Raw genomic sequence first — 16,679 nt, 5'->3', positions numbered from 1 at the left:
TGGGCCAAAGGCAGGCGCCAAACCGCTGCGCCACCCAGGGATCCCCTGTTTTTATTAATCTTGATTATTATGGCTTTTGTTTTTAAATATTTTATTTATTTGAGAGAGAGCATGAGCAAGGGGGAGAGACAGAGGAAGAGGGAGAGGCAGGCTCCTTCGCTGAGCAGGAAGCCTAATGTGGGACTCAATCCCAGTGGCATCATGACTGGAGCCAAAGGCAGACACTCAACTGACTGAGCCACCCAGACACCCGATTATCACAGCTTTGTAGTAAGTTTTGAAATTGTAAAGTTTGAGTCCTCCTACTTGGTTCTTCTTTTTCAAAATTGCTTTGACTATTTTGTGTCTCTTGCAATTCTATATGAATTTTAGGGTTATCTTATCCATTTCTGGAAAAAGGGCAGTTGGAATTTTTTTTAAAGGTAACTTTTTTTTAAAGATTTTATTTATTTATTCATAGAGACACAGAAAGAGAGAGAGAGAGAGGCAGAGACACAGGCAGAGGGAGAAGCAGGCTCCATGCAGTGAGACCGATGTGGGACTCGATCCCGGGTTTCCAGGATCACACCCCGGGCTGCAGGCAGCGCTAAACCGCTGCGCCACCGGGGCTGCCCTAAAGATAATTCTTTTAAGTAATCTCTTCACCCTTAGTGGGGTTTGAACTTAAGACCCTAATATCAAGACCATGGCCTGAGCCAGCCAGGTACCCTACAGTTGGAATTTTGATAGGGGTTGCATTGAATCTGTAGACCCAGTTTGGAGGATATTGCCATCTCAAATCAACTTTTTAAGACAGATTCTCATAACCCCTTCCCAGATTTTGATTCAGGGTTCATTATTTCTAGAGATATGTACTGTTTCATTCTTTCTCAGCTTTTCTATCAGGAACAGATATTTGATCCTGAAACCAGATTTTGAGTGGGTGCATGATGAAATTTCCCTGCATTCTTCTCCTTCAAATCTGTCCTGTCTCAAATCTGTCTTCCATTGTGCAGGATATGTTGGGGAGTGGGAACACTGGAACCTGAAAACTACCATTGTGATTGGCTGTTTTGTACTTTTGTTTTTTAAACATTCATAGTTGAAGTATTTTTATGAACAATGAGTTAGCATGAGGTACAGATGTTAGATTTCTGCAGTTAAAGTAGGTCTCTTAGATGACCTATTCAAGGAAGTTCACTTAATCCAGCTTAGTGAAGCCTCTATCCTTTGTGTACTGTTGGAAATACTGGGGCACATATTGAGGCCGGATTTCCAGATCAGACCTCGCAGGTTTGAGCAGATATGGCAAGAAGGAGAACCCTGGCTGAATTTCCTGGGATGGCTCCAGTAGAGCTGCTGGTGACCCATCTTGCTTTGCTATCTCAGATGCAATGAGGCAAAAGGCTCTTTTTTTTACCTTTAAACATCTGTCTACTATGGTATCATTTGGGGTGCTTGTTTTTGCTATTTAGTAAATAATGGAACCATATTGTCTTTATGTTTAGTAGGTGTTTTTAATTTGATTATAATTATTTGGGTTTTCTAGAGCAGTATTTGTCAAGACTAATTGCCTGAATGCTATTTAAAAAAGATCATGGGCGCACCTGGCAAGCTCAGTCAGTAGAGAATGCGACTTGATCTTTGTATGGTCCTGCCCCATGTTTGGGTATAGAGATTACTTAAAAATAATTTTTTTAATCTTAAAAAAAATCCCCCCAAAATAAAATATGGAGCCCTACTCTAGACCTATTAAACTAGATGCTTCATGATGGGGCTTGGGAATCTGTATTTTTAATATATTTGCTCAGTAATTTTAATGTGCATTCAGTTTGGAGACCCATAGATATAGGAAGTATTTTGCTCTGCCCATAGAACTATTCTAAACTTGTTGATCTGACACTCACTTTGAAAGCCCTGTGTGTATTTCAGGGCTGGAACATGATGATTGCTGACTCACTTGACTCTTGATTTGACACTGAAGTGGATGGGATTTGGTGTGCTAAAGTCTGTTTATCTTTGAAATATTTTTCTCTGGGTTTATAGTGGGGGATTTATGCTGCGTGGTGCTACTGCGTAGCTTTTTGCTTTTGAAAGTCTGGGGTGGGGGCATTGATTAAATGAAAATCACTGAATCTGTCTAGGTCATTGGTTAGCTAAATAAATAGCCTTTTGTGTCCTGACAGCAGTAGACTTTTTCTGGTTTAGGTTTTCCACATGGCTTATTATCAAGTATGACAACTTGTCGTGTGTAATCAGCATCACATTAGTCTCATGAGAATAGACACTCCTTTAATCAGCTGCTTTTCTTTAATCTGGCGGGTAAGGCATATGGTAACCAAGACATTATTTTTGTTTACTTTGTGGCATGGGGGTAGTATTGGTGGTGGTGTGATTGGGTATGTAGGTGTGTATATGTTTTAGGTATGTAGATTTTTCCAAAAAGAGACAAATGGCAGATAAAACACTCATGTATTCCTTATTTTTCACTGTATATAAAAGATTATCATGTTTCAGAATTCAGTAATAATTTTACTTTTCAGAAGATCTAATTTTTTTTTTAAGATTTTATTTATTTATTCCTGAGAGACACAGAGAGAGGCAGAGACACAGGCAGAGGGAGAAGCAGGCTACCTGCAGGAAGCCTGATGCGGGACTCGATCCCAGGACTCCAGGAATCACACCCTGAGCCAAAGGCAGATGCTCAATCACTGAGCCACCCAGGTGTCCAGAAGATCTAATTTCTTAAAGATTTTTAAGTAATTTCTACACTCAGTGTGGGGCTCAAACTGACAACTCATAAGATCAAGAGTCAATGGACTGAGCCAGCCAGATACCCGAGAAGATCTACTTTCTAATTTTGTTTTTATAGGATTTATTTGAGCCTGGGCAAGTCATTTCAACTTCTCTAAGTCCCATGTTCTTCATATAATGAGGAACTGGATGGCCTTTATTTTACAGATCTTCCCAAATCTTTTTTTTTTTTTTTTTTGTAATCTTCCCAAATCTAAAATTGATTCAGGCATTGACTAAAACTCTCAAATATAAGCATGGAGGATAATAGTTGAGGTCTTATTCTTAACATTCCTCTTTTATAATATTCTCTATCACAATTCCGTCACCATAAATAGCTTTCAAAACATTGTCTCTTAATATGATTCTGGATTAAAGCTAAAGAAATGACACTAAAATGCAGCCCAGTTAAAACAATTAGTTAACATTGTATGGGGACCTACATTACATGTACGTACTTCTCTGATGATCCAGCTTGCTTCTGAGGATAAAATCTAGAATGCAGAGAAATGGAGGAATTACCTCTCACGTCAGACTAAAAAACAGATTCAGGGCACCTGGGTGGCTAAGTTGATTAAGCAGCTGACTCTTGATTTCAGTTCAGGTCATGATCTCAGGGTTGTGAGATCGGGTGAGCTTTGTATGGGGCTCTATGCTCAGCAGGGAGTCGCTTGAGATTCTCCCTTTCCCTTCGTCCCTCCCCCTCAACTAAGTAAGTAAGTAAATAAATAAAAAAGTAAATGAAAAAAAAAACCTTAAAAAAAAATAAAAAAGAAAAAAAGATTTGGGATGCCTGGGTGGCTCAGTGGTTGGGCATCTGCCTTTGACTCAGGGCATGATCCTGGGGTCCTGGAATTGAGTTCCACATCAGGCTTCCCACATGGAGCCTGCTTCTCCCTCTGCCTATGTCTCTGCCTCTCTCTTTGTGTCTCTCATGAATAAATAAATAAAATATTTTTTTAAAAAGATTCAACAGATTGTATTCTAATTAAGAGTCTCAAATGTTTAAGTGCCCTTTATTTTTTATTAAGGGCAAGTCAAAACAAACCAGCAGATGTTAAGTTTGAAATTTTTCTTTTTTTAAGATTTTTATTTATTTATTCATTCATGAGGGACACACAGAAAGAGAGAGGCAGAGACACAGGCAGAGGGAGAAGCAGGCTCCATGCAGGGAGCCTGATGTGGGACTGAATCCTGGGACTCCAGGATCACACCCTGGGCCAAAGGCGGGTGCTAAACCACTGAGCCACCCAGGAATCCCCAGGTTTGAAATGTTTTTATGGAACTCAAAATGCTGACCAAAACTTTCAGCCTACTCTTTTTACCCTACTCTGAGTTGTCTTGGAAGTGTGATTGAAGGACTATCAGCAGGTAAAAGAAGGGCTTCCTCCCATTTATTTATTTATTTATTTATTTTAAATTTTAAATGTTTTTTAAAGATTTTATTTATTCATGAGAGGCACAGAGAGAAAGAGAGGTAGAGACCTAGGCAGAGGGAGAAGCAGGCTCCCTGCAAGGAGCCCGATGTAGGACTCAATCCTGGATCCCAGGATCATGCCCGGAGCCAAAGACCGATGAGCCCAACCGATGAGCCACCCCAGCGTCTTGCTTCCCCCCACCTGCTTTTTTTTTTTTTTAAAGATTTTATTTATTTACTCATGAAAGACCCAGAGAGAGGCAGAGACATAGGCAGAAGGAGAAGTAGGCTCTCTGCAGGGAGCCTGATTTAGAACTTGATCCCAGGACCCCAGTATTGCATCCTGAGCCAAAGGCAGATGCTCAACCACTGAGCCACTCAGGTGCCCAAGAAGGGTTTCTCTTAAAAACACTTTCATTCAGTGTAATTCAATGATTGGTCAAAATTCTTACGTTTTTGGGTGAAAGAGATTATTTTATTTATTTGTTTATTTATTTTTAAAAAGATTTTATTTATCCATTCATGAAAGACAGAGAGAGAGAGAGAGACGGGGGGGGGGGGGGGGGGGCGGGGGCAGAGACACAGGCAGAGGGAGAAGCAGGCTCCATGCAGGGAACCTGATATGGGACTCGATCCTGGGTCTCCAGGATCAGGCCCTGGGCTGAAGGCGGTGCTAAACCGCTGAGCCACCTGGGCTGCCCTAGTGAGCATTTTCAACGTAATGGGACTTATCTCATTAGCCTTGACAACATCTCTTTGAGGTAGGTATTATTTTCCCACTTTACATAAGGAGAGAAGCTTAAGAAGGTTATTTTCCTAAGGCCACGTGTAGTGATGAGCTGGAATCTTGATACCAAAGCTTATCTTCCACTTTATTGAGCCGCCTTCCAGGAAACCAGAGGGAGAGAGGTAATTTCATTGAAAGAAGTAAGATTGACCTCAAGTTAATTTCCCCAGTCTGTTTGCCTTGTTTTAATAATGTCACACAATATGTGCTGTGGGTCACTTTACCTAGTGTAGTTACATTACTCAATGTTGTTGTAGAGCCATCTAAAAGTTTACAAATTACTTCTAAAAGGAAAACCTATTAGGGGCATTTGCGTGGCGCAGTTGGTTGAGTGTTTGGCTCTTGATTTTGGATCAGATCATGATCTCAGGATCATTGGATCGAGCCCTGTGTCAGGCTCTGTGCTCAGCTCAATCTGCTTGTCCCTCTCTGCTCCTCCCCTGTCTCGTGCTCTTTCTCTAAAATAAGCAAAATCTTAAAAAATATAAAAGGAAAATCTATTCTCATTATCTAACACTACTTTTATTTATTTATTTTTTTAAAGACTTTATTTATTCATGAGAGACACAGAGAGAGAGAGAGGCAGACACAGGCAGGGGGAGAAGCAGGCTCCATGCAGGGAGCCCGACACTGGACTCTATCCCGGGACTCCAAGACCATGCCCTGGGCTGAAGGTGGCGTTAAACCGCTGAGCCACCCGGGCTGCCCCCTAACAATACTTTTAATAGATTTATTAAAAGTCTATCTCTAAGCAAAATAAGCCAGTCTCCAAAGACAAGTACTGTATGATTCCACTTACATAAAGTACATAGAATAGGGGTGCCTGGGTGGCTCAGTGGTTGAGCATCTGCCTTTGGCTGAGGGTGTTGATCCCTGGCATTCTGGGATCAAGTTCTGCATCAGGCTCCCCTCGGGGAGCCTGCTTCCCCCTCTGCCTGTGTCTCTGCCTATCTCTCTGCATCTCTCATGAATATATAAAATCTTTTTAAAAAATGTACATAGAGTAGTCAAATTGGAGAGAAAGAAGATAGAATAGAGTTTGCCAGGAGCTAGGTCGGGGGGTAGAGGGGAAGGAAGAAATGGGGAGTTCTTGTTTAATGGGTTTAGAGTTTCAGTTCTTCAAGATGTAGAAAGTTCTTGGAATGCCTGAGTGGCTCAGTTGGCAAGCACCTGACTCTTGATTTTGGTTCAAGTCATGATCTTAGGGTCCTAGGATTGAGCCCTATGTCAGGCTCCATGTTTAGTGGGGAGTCTGCCTGAGGATTCTCTCCCTCTCCCTGTGTCCCACCCCCTGTGCTCATTCTCTCTCTCAAATTAATTAATTAAATCCTTAAAAAAGGATGTAAGAAAGTTCTAGAAATGGATGGCGATGATGGTAGCACAGCATTATGAATGTAAGTAGTACAGCTGAATTGCACACTTAAAAATAGTTAAGATGGAAAATTTATATTACATGTATTTTACCACAATTAAAAAAATTAGGGGGGAGCCTATCTTTTAAAGATAGACTTTTGGGACACCTGGGTGGCTTAACGGTTGAGCGTCTGCCTTTGGCTCAGGGCGTGATCCCTGGTCCAGAGATTGAGTCTTGCATTGGGCTCCCTGCATGGAGCCCACTTCTCCCTCTGCCTGCATCTCTGCCTCTTTCTCTCTGTGTCTCTCGTGAATAAATAAATATAATCTTTAATAAAAAAGATTTTATGCTTAGGAAAATTTATGAAGATCACCTTATTCCTATGATACATTGTCTTCAAGTTTTGCATAATAGATTGTGTTTATGTAATGTTTTAAAGTTTTTATGTACATAATTTCATCTAAGGTATTGAAATAGGCAGAAATGATTAGTGAAATGTCATTAAGGAAATATATTAATGATGACATTGAGGAGATCATTTGTCTTATACTTCAACTAGAAATACCTAAGGAACTTTATTTTTTTTTTACAAAAAAAATTATTTTAAGCTTTATTTTGGTTAGTCTCAGCTCAGAAGGAAAGTGTTTTATATTACCTAAAGGAAAATTATTTTTATCAACTTTATTTATTTATTTATTTATTTATTTATTTATTTATTATCAACTTTAAATTTGAAAACTAATCAGAAAATCTGTGAAATGTTGGAACGTTCAACTTTTGTTTTTCAAAGCTATTTTAAAGCCAGAGGGATCAACTTTCTTGGTTTAGGGGAGCATGGCTGGCTCAGTCAGTAGAACAGGGACTCTATCTTGGGGTTGTGAATTTGAGCCCCGCGTTGGATGTAGCTTATTTAAAAATAAAATCCTTAAAAAAAATCAAGTTTTTTGGTCTAAATTAATAAGGTCATCTTTTAATTCAGCATTTATTGGCTTGTAAAAAATGAAAACGTGAATGGCAGATCCATCTCTTTCTAAAACTTGTCAATGAGGGATCCCTGGGTGGCTCAGTGGTTGTGCATCTGCCTTTGCCCATGGTGTGATCTTGGAGTCCCGGGATCGAGTCCTACTTCGGGCTCCCTGCGTGGAGCCAGCTTCCCCCTCTGCGTGTCTCTGCCTCTCTCTCTCTCTCTCTCTCTCTCTCTCTCTCTCTCTCTCTGTCTCTCATGAATAAATAAATAAAATCTTTAAAAAAATAAAGAAAAACTTGTCAATGGTACAAATCAGTGATAATAAATAATTGAAAAAATAAATAAATAAATAATTGAAACAGCACTGGAAATATTCTGTATGTGAGAGGTATGGGGTGTCCTATTTGGATTCAGTGTTTTAGATGAAATGTTGAGGTTCTGCTCCAAATATCGGTGGCAGGAGAAATTAGTAGATTTTAAAGCATCTTGTCTCATTTTCTCCTTCAGAGTTCTTCCCCTTTGTTCTCTGTTCTATGCCACAGGCCAAGACCTTTTTACTACATGATAATAGCTTGTGGCCAGCTCTTATAGTTCTCTTAATTTAGAGAATACGTCTTTTGAGGAAAACAGGCCTCCTCTTGAGCTGCAGTTTACATGAAGTTGTAAAGATAAGGGACCTTGAATATCAATTTTCGAAGACATTTATCACTGAGACAACTTCTCATGGTTCTTTTTTTTTTTTTTTTTTTTTTAAGATTTTCTATTTCTTTATGAGAGATGTAGAGAGGGGCAGAGACACAGGCAGAGAGAAGAGAAGGAGGCTTCCTGCTGGGGGCTCGATATGGAACTCGATCCCAGAACTTTGAAATCACGACCTGAGCCAAAGGCAGATGCTCAAACCACTGAGCCAACCAGGCGTCCCCATGGGTTCTTTTACTATTATTACACCAAAAGGTTTCAGATATTTCCTTCCTAGTTTCCCAAACAGAAAATAAGGAGGACTGGATTAATGATTTGTTTTTTAAAGATTTTATTTATTTATTTGAGAGTCAGAGAAAGCACAAGCAGAGGGGCAGAGAGAGAGAGAGAGGGAGAAATAGGCTCCCTGCTGAACAGGGAGCTGGACTGGAGGCTCGATCCCAGGACCCTGGGATCTTGATTCCATGACCTGAGCTGAAGACAGACACTTAACCAACTGAGCCACCCAGGTGCCCCTGGATTAATGATTTTATATTCAGACTGACCTGAGTTGAGTTCATAGCTCCTCTTTTGTGGTGGTCTAACCTACCTAACCTCAGCTTCCTCATCTTTAAACATCTCCGAGCCCAGTAGACTTGGTAATGAGTTTTGATTTGCATTTTCTGACTTAGATAGGTAAAATGCTACCCATATTCTAATGGCTTCTCTCTCCCTCATAGCTTCACAACCCCTGGATCAAGAAGTTTTATTAAAAGTTAAAACCGAAATTGAAGAAGAGCTAGAATCCCTGGACAAAGAAATTTCTGAAGGTCTGTTTATTCTTATTTTTCTGGTTAATTAGTAGACTCAGAGTTTGATGTGGTTTACTGTTGATTTGGTATTTACAGTAGAGCTTTTTCAACATTATACAGCTTTATTGGTATAGGATTATAAGGGTGCAACCACAAGGTATCCTTTCTCTTTCCTGAAGGATAGGTTTATAAATGTTTCCAAACTATACCTGATGGTCTTTTCCTGATGTTAATAGACTAAGCAATCATGTTAAGGTAGTTTCCATTTCATGTTGTTTAATTTATATTGGTATTATTAAAAATTAATATTCACATTAAAGGGGAACTGTAAGTGCTTCCATTTTTGCATGTTTGTATGCTATGGATGGCTGTAAGAGTAATACACATGTAACTTTGTAGGCATGTCTTTTATACTTAATATTACACCATAAACCTTAAACACAGTTATCATTTTCTGTGCCTGGCTGACTCAGTTGGTAGAGCATTTGACTCTTGATCTCAGGGTCGTGAGTTGAAGCCCCATGTTGGGTGTAGAGCTTACTTAAAAAAACAATACTAAAATAAGTACTTAAAAAAACAGTTATCATTCTATTAACTTCATGAAGTTCCATATATTGAATGAATATTTATTCAATCATTCCCTTATAATTGCGGGAAGCATTTGGGTTTTCCTTATTTTGCTTTCCATAATTAATTACATTGAATATCTGGCCCAATGATTTTTTTGTACAGCTTTATATCAAGATGTATTTCGCACATTTACCCATTTAAAGTGTACAGTTGAGGGACACCTGGGTGGCTCAGTGGTTGAGCGTCTGCCTTTGGCTCAGGGTGTGATCCTGGAGTCCTGGGATTGAGTCCCACATCGGGCTCCCTGCATGGAGCTGCTTCTCCCTCTGCCTGTGTCTCTGCCTCTCTCTGTGTGTCTTTCATGAATAAATAAAAACAAAAATCTATAAAAAAATAAAGTATACAGTTGAGTGGTTTTTGGTATATTCACAGAATTGTGTAATCGTCACCACAATCGACATTTAGAACATTTTTAACATCCCAAGAAGAGATGCTGTACATGTTAGCAGTCACTTCCCATTTCTGCTCTTACCACCCTTGTCCTCATCCCTGTTCATGGCAGCCACTAATCTAACTTTCTGTCCCTGTGTTTGCCTTTATGGATATGTATGTAAGTGGAATCATACACTGTGTGGTCTTTGCTGGTTGGCTTATTTCACTCAGCATGGTGTTTTCAAGGATCATCCACGTGGTAGCATGTGTCAGTACTTGATTCCATTTTACAGTGGAAGAATACTCCAGTGTGAATATACCATATTTTGTTTATCCATTCAAATGGATAAACAAAGTTGATGGACATTCAGGTTCTTTCTACTTTTTGACTGTTATGTATAATGCTGAGAATATTTTTTTTCTTTTTTTAAGGTTTTATTTATTTGTCTGAGAGAGAGAGAGAGAGAGAGAGAAAGTACAAGCAGAGGCAGAGGGAGAAGGAGAAGCAGACTCCTCCCTGAGCAAGGAGCCCAATGGGGGACTCAGTCTCTGAACCTCAGGATCATGACCTGAGCTAAAGGCAGACACTAAACTGACCGAGCCACTCAGTCACCCCAACCTTTGTCCACTTTTAATAACAGTGCTTATACATAGTAAAATGAGCAGAAGGCAGAAATGAAAAGAAAGCAACAAAGCATCACATGCAATCACTTATTAAACCCCCATATTATCTTAGACTGATTATTAAAATGGATGCTCTCAAGTTTGCTCACAAAATTATTGTGAACTTTGTAGCCATTTGCATCTTTCTTGGAGGAAAACACTTTATTTTATTTATTTATTTATTTTTAGGAAAACACTTTATAAAAAATACACACTTTAGTAAAATTTGTAGCCTTCTAGGTGCAAAATTTAGATTAATGCAGTGAATACATTATGAAAGTTATTAGTAACTCTTGGGTGGGTGCTAGCTGCTTGCTTTACTAGGATTCTGTGCCCTACATCTTACTTGTACCTTGGAACAATGATGACTCTGCCTGTTTTTCTCCCAGTTAGAGTATGGCAGTATAACATGGAGTAAGGAAGCAGATGAGAAGCTGTAGTTTGAGCTGAGGAGAGAAGCTGTGGTTGCCTCTTTCATAGACAACTTGTATACTTGTATCACCTTCATAGTTTGAAATTTTATCCATGTACAGGAATATTAAGTTTGAAAGTTCATTTTTTAAAAAAATATTTTACTTATTTATTCATGAGAAACACAGAGAGAGAGGCAGAGACACAGGCAGAGGGAGAGAAGCAGGCTCCATGCAGGGAGCCCAATGTGGGACTCAATCCCAGGACTAGGATCGTGCCCTGGGCCAAAGGCAGACGCTCAACCGCTGAGCCACCCAGGTGTCCCTGAAAGTTCATTTTAAAAAGGGAAAGAGGGGCGCTTGGGTGGGTCAGTTAAGCAATCTGCCTTCAGCTCAGGTCATGATCCTGGGGTCCTGGGATTGAGTCCCACATCAGGCTCCCCACTGAGCAAGGAGTCTGTTTCTCCCTCTTCCTTTGTCCCTCCACTTGCTCATGTACCTGCTTGCTCTCTCTCTCAAATAAATAAAATCTTTAAAAAAAAGATAAAAAGGGATTGAATTACGGAATTGTTGAATCATGTGTTGTATACCTAAAATTAATGTAATACTATGTTACCTATATTGGAATTAAAATTAAAAACTTTTATTTTTTTTTAAGATTTTATTTGAGAGAGAGCACAAGGGGGGGTGAGGGGAACTTAATAAAAAGCTTTTTAAAAAAGGGAATGAAATTAATTGACTCATCCTGTCAGATGGAATAAGGTGATTAGAATCTGGTTGAAGAAGTGCCATATCTATAAAGGTAAAAATGAAATCTTAAAAAAAAATACTAAGAGTGGGATAATAGAGCCAAGAGTTGCTTTCCATATATCATTCTTGTATGAAATTGGTATGTAGTAACATACTAAATTGGCTTGTGTATTTTATTTTTTTATTATTTTTTATTTCTTTTTTTTTTTTTAAAAGATTTTATTTATTCATGAGAGATACAGAGAGAGAGGCAGAGACACAGGCTGAGGGAGAAGCAGGCTCCCTGTGGGAAGCCCGATGTGGGACTTGATCCCTGGACCCCTGGATCACGACCTGAGCAGAAGGTAGTTCTTCAACCACTGAGCCCTTGCTTGTGTATTTTTTATTTATTTATTTATTTATTTATTATTATTTTTTTTGCTTGTGTATTTTTTAAAAAATATTTTTGAGGGAGAGACAGCAGTGAGCACAAGTGGGGAGGAGGGGAGAGGAGGAGGGAGAAGTAGACTCCTCACTGAGCAGGGAGCCCCTTGCAGGGCTTGATCCCAGGACCCTGGGATCATGACCTGAACTGAAGGCAGACACCCAACCAGCTGAACTACCCACATGTCCCTGTGTATTTTTTTTTTAAAGATTTAATTTTTATTTTATTTTATTTTTTTTTTTTAAAGATTTATTTATTCACAAGAGACACACAGAGAGGCAGAGACATAGGCAGAGGGAGAAGCAGGCTCCTTGTGGGGAGCCCGATGTGGGACTTGATCCCTGGACCAAGGATCACGCCCTGAGCCAAAGGCATATCCTCAATCACTTAGCACCCAGGCGTCCAAAGATTTAGTCTATTTGTGTGAGAGAGAGAGCAAGAGCAAGAGCACATGTAAGTGGGGGGAGGGGCAGAGGGAGACAGAGATTCCACATTGATCATGGAGCCTGACACCCACAGGCTCTATCCCATGACCCTGAGATCATAACCTAAGCCAAAATCAAGAGTTGGATTCTTAGAAAAAAAAAAAGGGGGGATCCCTGGGTGGCGCAGCGGTTTGGCTCCTGCCTTTGGCCCAGGGCGCGATCCTGGAGACCTGGGATCGAATCCCACGTTGGGCTCCCGGTGCATGGAGCCTGCTTCTCCCTCTGCCTGTGTCTCTGCCTCTCTCTCTATCTCTCTGTGACTATCATAAATAAATAAAAAAAATTAAAAAAAAAAAAAAAAGAGTTGGATACTTAATCGACTGAGCGACCCAGGTGCCCCTTGGCTTGTATATTTTAGCATGTCAGTTTTGTCTTTTCGTTCTCCTAAAACTAAGGTTTTCCATAAAAATCTTTCTTTTAAAAAAAAAATCTCTAAACTAGGACCTATTAAGCATTGTGTTCCAGGAAAGATTAATATCTCATAATGATTGTCTTACCTTTTTAAGTGGCTTTTAAGTGTCTTAATCCCGAGTTATTTTTATTTTTATTTTTATTTTTTTAAAATAATTTTTATTTATTTATGATATATATATATAGAGAGAGAGGCAGAGACACAGGCAGAGGGAGAAGCAAGCTCCATGCACCGAGAGCCCGATGTGGGATTCGATCCCCGGTCTCCAGGATCGCGCCCTGGGCCAAAGGCAGGCGCCAAACTGCTGCACCACCCAGGGATCCCCCCTGAGTTATTTTTAAATACCTTGTTTTTCCTAAAGATTTTATATATTCATGAGAGACACAGAGAGAGAGACAGAGATATAGGCTGAGGGAGAAGCAGACTTCCCACAGGGAACCCGATGTGGGATTTGACACCCAGACTGGGATCATGCCCTGAATGATCATGCAGCTGCTCAACCACTGAGCCACTCAGGCATCCCGATCCCCTGAGTTTTAATAGCACAACTTTTTTCCCCCAAAATTTTAAGTTTTTTTTCCCGGTAATCTCTATACTCCCAGTGTGGGGTTTGAAATCATGACCCTGAGATCAAGATCCCATGTTCTTCCAACTGAGGCAGCCAACTGTCCCTGTAGCACAATTCTTGATATTATTTATTAAAATAGGTTTTTCTTTTACTCTATCTTCAGCTTTCACCAGCACAGGCTTTGACCGTCATACTTCTCCTGTGTTCAGCCCTGCCAACCCAGAAAGCTCAGTGGAAGACTGCTTGGCTCATCTTGGAGAAAAAGTATCACAGGAACTGAAAGAGCCTCTGCAAAAGGCATTGCAAATGCTCCTCAGCCAGTGAGTTACTACCATTGCTGAGTGGGAGCATGATTCTCTGAGTAGTCTCTGGATTTTTCTTGCAGCACTGGGTTGATTAAGGCTTTGTTTTAGGTGAACAATGTCACTTCTCACTTTACTTTTTCTTTCTTTGCTTTTTGTTTGTATTTTGAGTGACAGCTTTTACATCAAAGTGGTGATTTAACAGTTCCGACATGGATTTGATCATTTGTGTTTACTTGTTGAACTCTTTGGTTTCAGCAGCTGTTTTCACTGCTTTGTAAATGTAAATAGGAGCTATTTCACTTGTTCTGACCACTTTTTACTATCATTCTGTCTAGGGGCCAACATAAATATAATGGTTATGGTTTTATGCATTGCAATGTGCAGTTAACATCATTTTAGGTATCTCACATGTTGCTAAACTTTGTGATTGCACATCTGTCTGGAATTGCTGCCACATTCGTATAGTGGGACCTTCTCTACTAACTATGGTTTTGACTGTTCAAGCTAAAGGCAAGAAGCTCGAAGTGAAAGCACATTAAAATAGAACCAAGTCATTTAATGTAAATCTTAAAAATTTTTTTCCTCTAAATCTTAACTTAGAATCATTAAGGAATTGGTATGAATTAGAAAAAAATTTGTTTTAATGAAGAATGACATCTAAAACAGGATGAAGACTGTTTTCTTCACTATAAAGGGTCAGATGCCAAATTACTGGTGTAGGTACAGGTAATTCCTTACTTTCATATCATATGTAACCATTTGTTAGAGGGAAGAAGTTTGAGTTTAAGGAGAATTTGGTTTGTTTCTATGTGTCCTGGTGACATTAGCAAATATAAAAATCCAAATTATGTATAGGATACTGAAATGAAAATTGTATTTGGACTTTCTTAACTGTATACATAGGAAAGTTTAAAAGAATCTGAAGAGATTACGAGTGTCTAAAAATAAAACTTAAATAGGAAATTTGGATGTACAGCAGTGGTTTTTAGTGTTCTGTGAAGCATAGGGTACCCGAGATGGTGAGGGACAGGATGAGTGGGTGCCATGCTTCTTACATCAGAAGAGCTATATTTTCATATATATATATTCCATTAAGATTTGAAGAAACCTACTGTTTTGCCAAAAGAAAAAAACTTGTAAGAGCTATTGGGACTGGAAATAAAATAACTGAGAAGTAGAAACCAAATATTCTGTTTCCAATTTGGTACAAACTATTTGTGGTTTTAAGCAAACCATTTCATTTGATATCTGAATTTCCCCATCTATTAATTTTAACTTTACTGGGATATTATAAGCTCTCTGAAGAACAGTATCATTTAGGTTATTAGGTGTTTTTTGGGCATCCTTTTAGTAATTTATAGGAAAAATTGATATCTTTTCACTGAAAAGTAAATTATATTTAAAAATCCATAGTCGGGTGACTACTTGGTGGTTTTTTTCCTCCCAGACCCTCAATGCTGAGATAATTATTTCTTTTTTAAAATTTTTATTTATTTATTTAAAGGTTTAATTTTTAAGTAATTTCTATACCCAGCGCAGAGCTTGAACTTATAACCCTGAGATCAAGAGTCCTGCATTCCACTGACTAAGCCAGCCAGGCACTCCTGACAAAATTATTTTTTAAATTGGTACCTCTGGTTGTATATCACAGTCAGGCTTCTCTATGAATAAATTTTTTTCACAGTAATCTACTTTTGAATGTTGTTAATAAGCTCTGTCACTAATACCTTAAAAATAAGTAACTGATGGTGAACTAGAAGTATACAGATTGATAGGAATAGTTTGTAAGGTGGAAAATACCACCTACTCCTTCCAACAGTTTTGTTTAAGTGGGAAAATAATCCTGAACTCTTCATAGCCAAGCACTAGCAGTGTGAAGAAGTTCCCCCTGCCCCCTTTTCTTCTTTGCTATGTTCAGGTAGCTCATTAGATAGGGCTGATTTTTCTCCAACGGTTTTCTGTGTATTAGATTTCCTTTGAATGTGTTAGTCTGCTGGATCTTTTATGTGCATGTATGTGTGTACATATAATGATTCAAATCATGTTTCATTCTGAAAGATGCTAAAGTACTTTAGCCTGATAGACAAACTACCAGTAAGGACTACTGTGACCCACAGCAGCATCACACATTTCAGGAGAGGAAGTGAAGGGACTGATAGACACAAGTAAACGTGAGGGAGGATATGGATAGGTAGACTGTGTAGTATCTGAAATTCAAGTTTTATGACTACCTCCTCCTATTGAGCCCATGACTTCTAAAATATTCTAAGCTTACTTTAATGGTAATGTAATATTAGGAAGTTAGTATATAACATCTTATAAAAAAAAGGTCATCCTACATACCTTACCTCCTTTCTGCATCACTGTGGTATTGATTTTACATTGACTTATGTAAAAGAAGGATAATGTGCGTCATCAGAACTGGTTCCTGAAGTATGTAGACTACCACTACACAATAGATGAAATACAAGTCACGTATATGCAATTTAAAACCTTCTAACAACCACATTAAAAATTAAGATTTTTAATATGTTTTATTTGGCCCAATATATTCAGAATATTATAGTTTTAACAGGTCCTCAGTATGAAAATATTAATGAGCTATTTTGCATTCTTTTTTCCTTACTAAGTCTTAGAAATCTAGTGTGTATGTCTACTTTCAGCATATCACTAGCCACATTTCAGATGATCACTAGCCGCATGTGGCATCGAGACATTATTGTGATATGTTACAGAATCCTAATTTAAAATAGGAGTAGTTGGGGATCCCTGGGTGGCGCAGCGGTTTAGCGCCTGCCTTTGGCCCAGGGCGCGATCCTGGAGACCCGGGATCGAGTCCCACGTCGGGCTCCCGGTGCATGGAGCCTGCTTCT

General features: G+C 39.1%; 1 protein-coding gene and 1 pseudogene across 4 annotated transcripts in view; one reads left to right on the top strand and one right to left on the bottom strand.

Moving 5' to 3' along the window:
* Positions 1 to 16,679, top strand: part of BCL2L13 (BCL2 like 13) — a 91,185-nt gene that overhangs the window by 24,986 nt on the left and 49,520 nt on the right. For 2 of the 4 annotated variants that reach the window (XM_041736948.1, XM_041736946.1), the window contains exons 3-4: positions 8,716 to 8,805; positions 13,665 to 13,821. In XM_041736948.1, the coding sequence (XP_041592882.1) occupies positions 8,716 to 8,805; positions 13,665 to 13,821 (247 nt within the window). Of the gene's footprint in view, positions 1 to 8,715; positions 8,806 to 11,894; positions 11,957 to 13,664; positions 13,822 to 16,679 lie in introns of those variants that run through there. The other 2 variants (XM_041736949.1, XM_041736947.1) reach the window with 2 other exon arrangements.
* On the bottom strand, positions 646 to 1,374 carry LOC121480405 (annotated as a pseudogene).

Source organism: Vulpes lagopus, chromosome 21 (genome assembly GCF_018345385.1).
Source record: "Vulpes lagopus strain Blue_001 chromosome 21, ASM1834538v1, whole genome shotgun sequence".
In the NCBI taxonomy this organism is placed as follows: domain Eukaryota; kingdom Metazoa; phylum Chordata; class Mammalia; order Carnivora; family Canidae; genus Vulpes; species Vulpes lagopus.
Note: the sequence above shows the minus strand (reverse complement) of the source record. Positions and strands in the feature narration are given on the sequence as shown.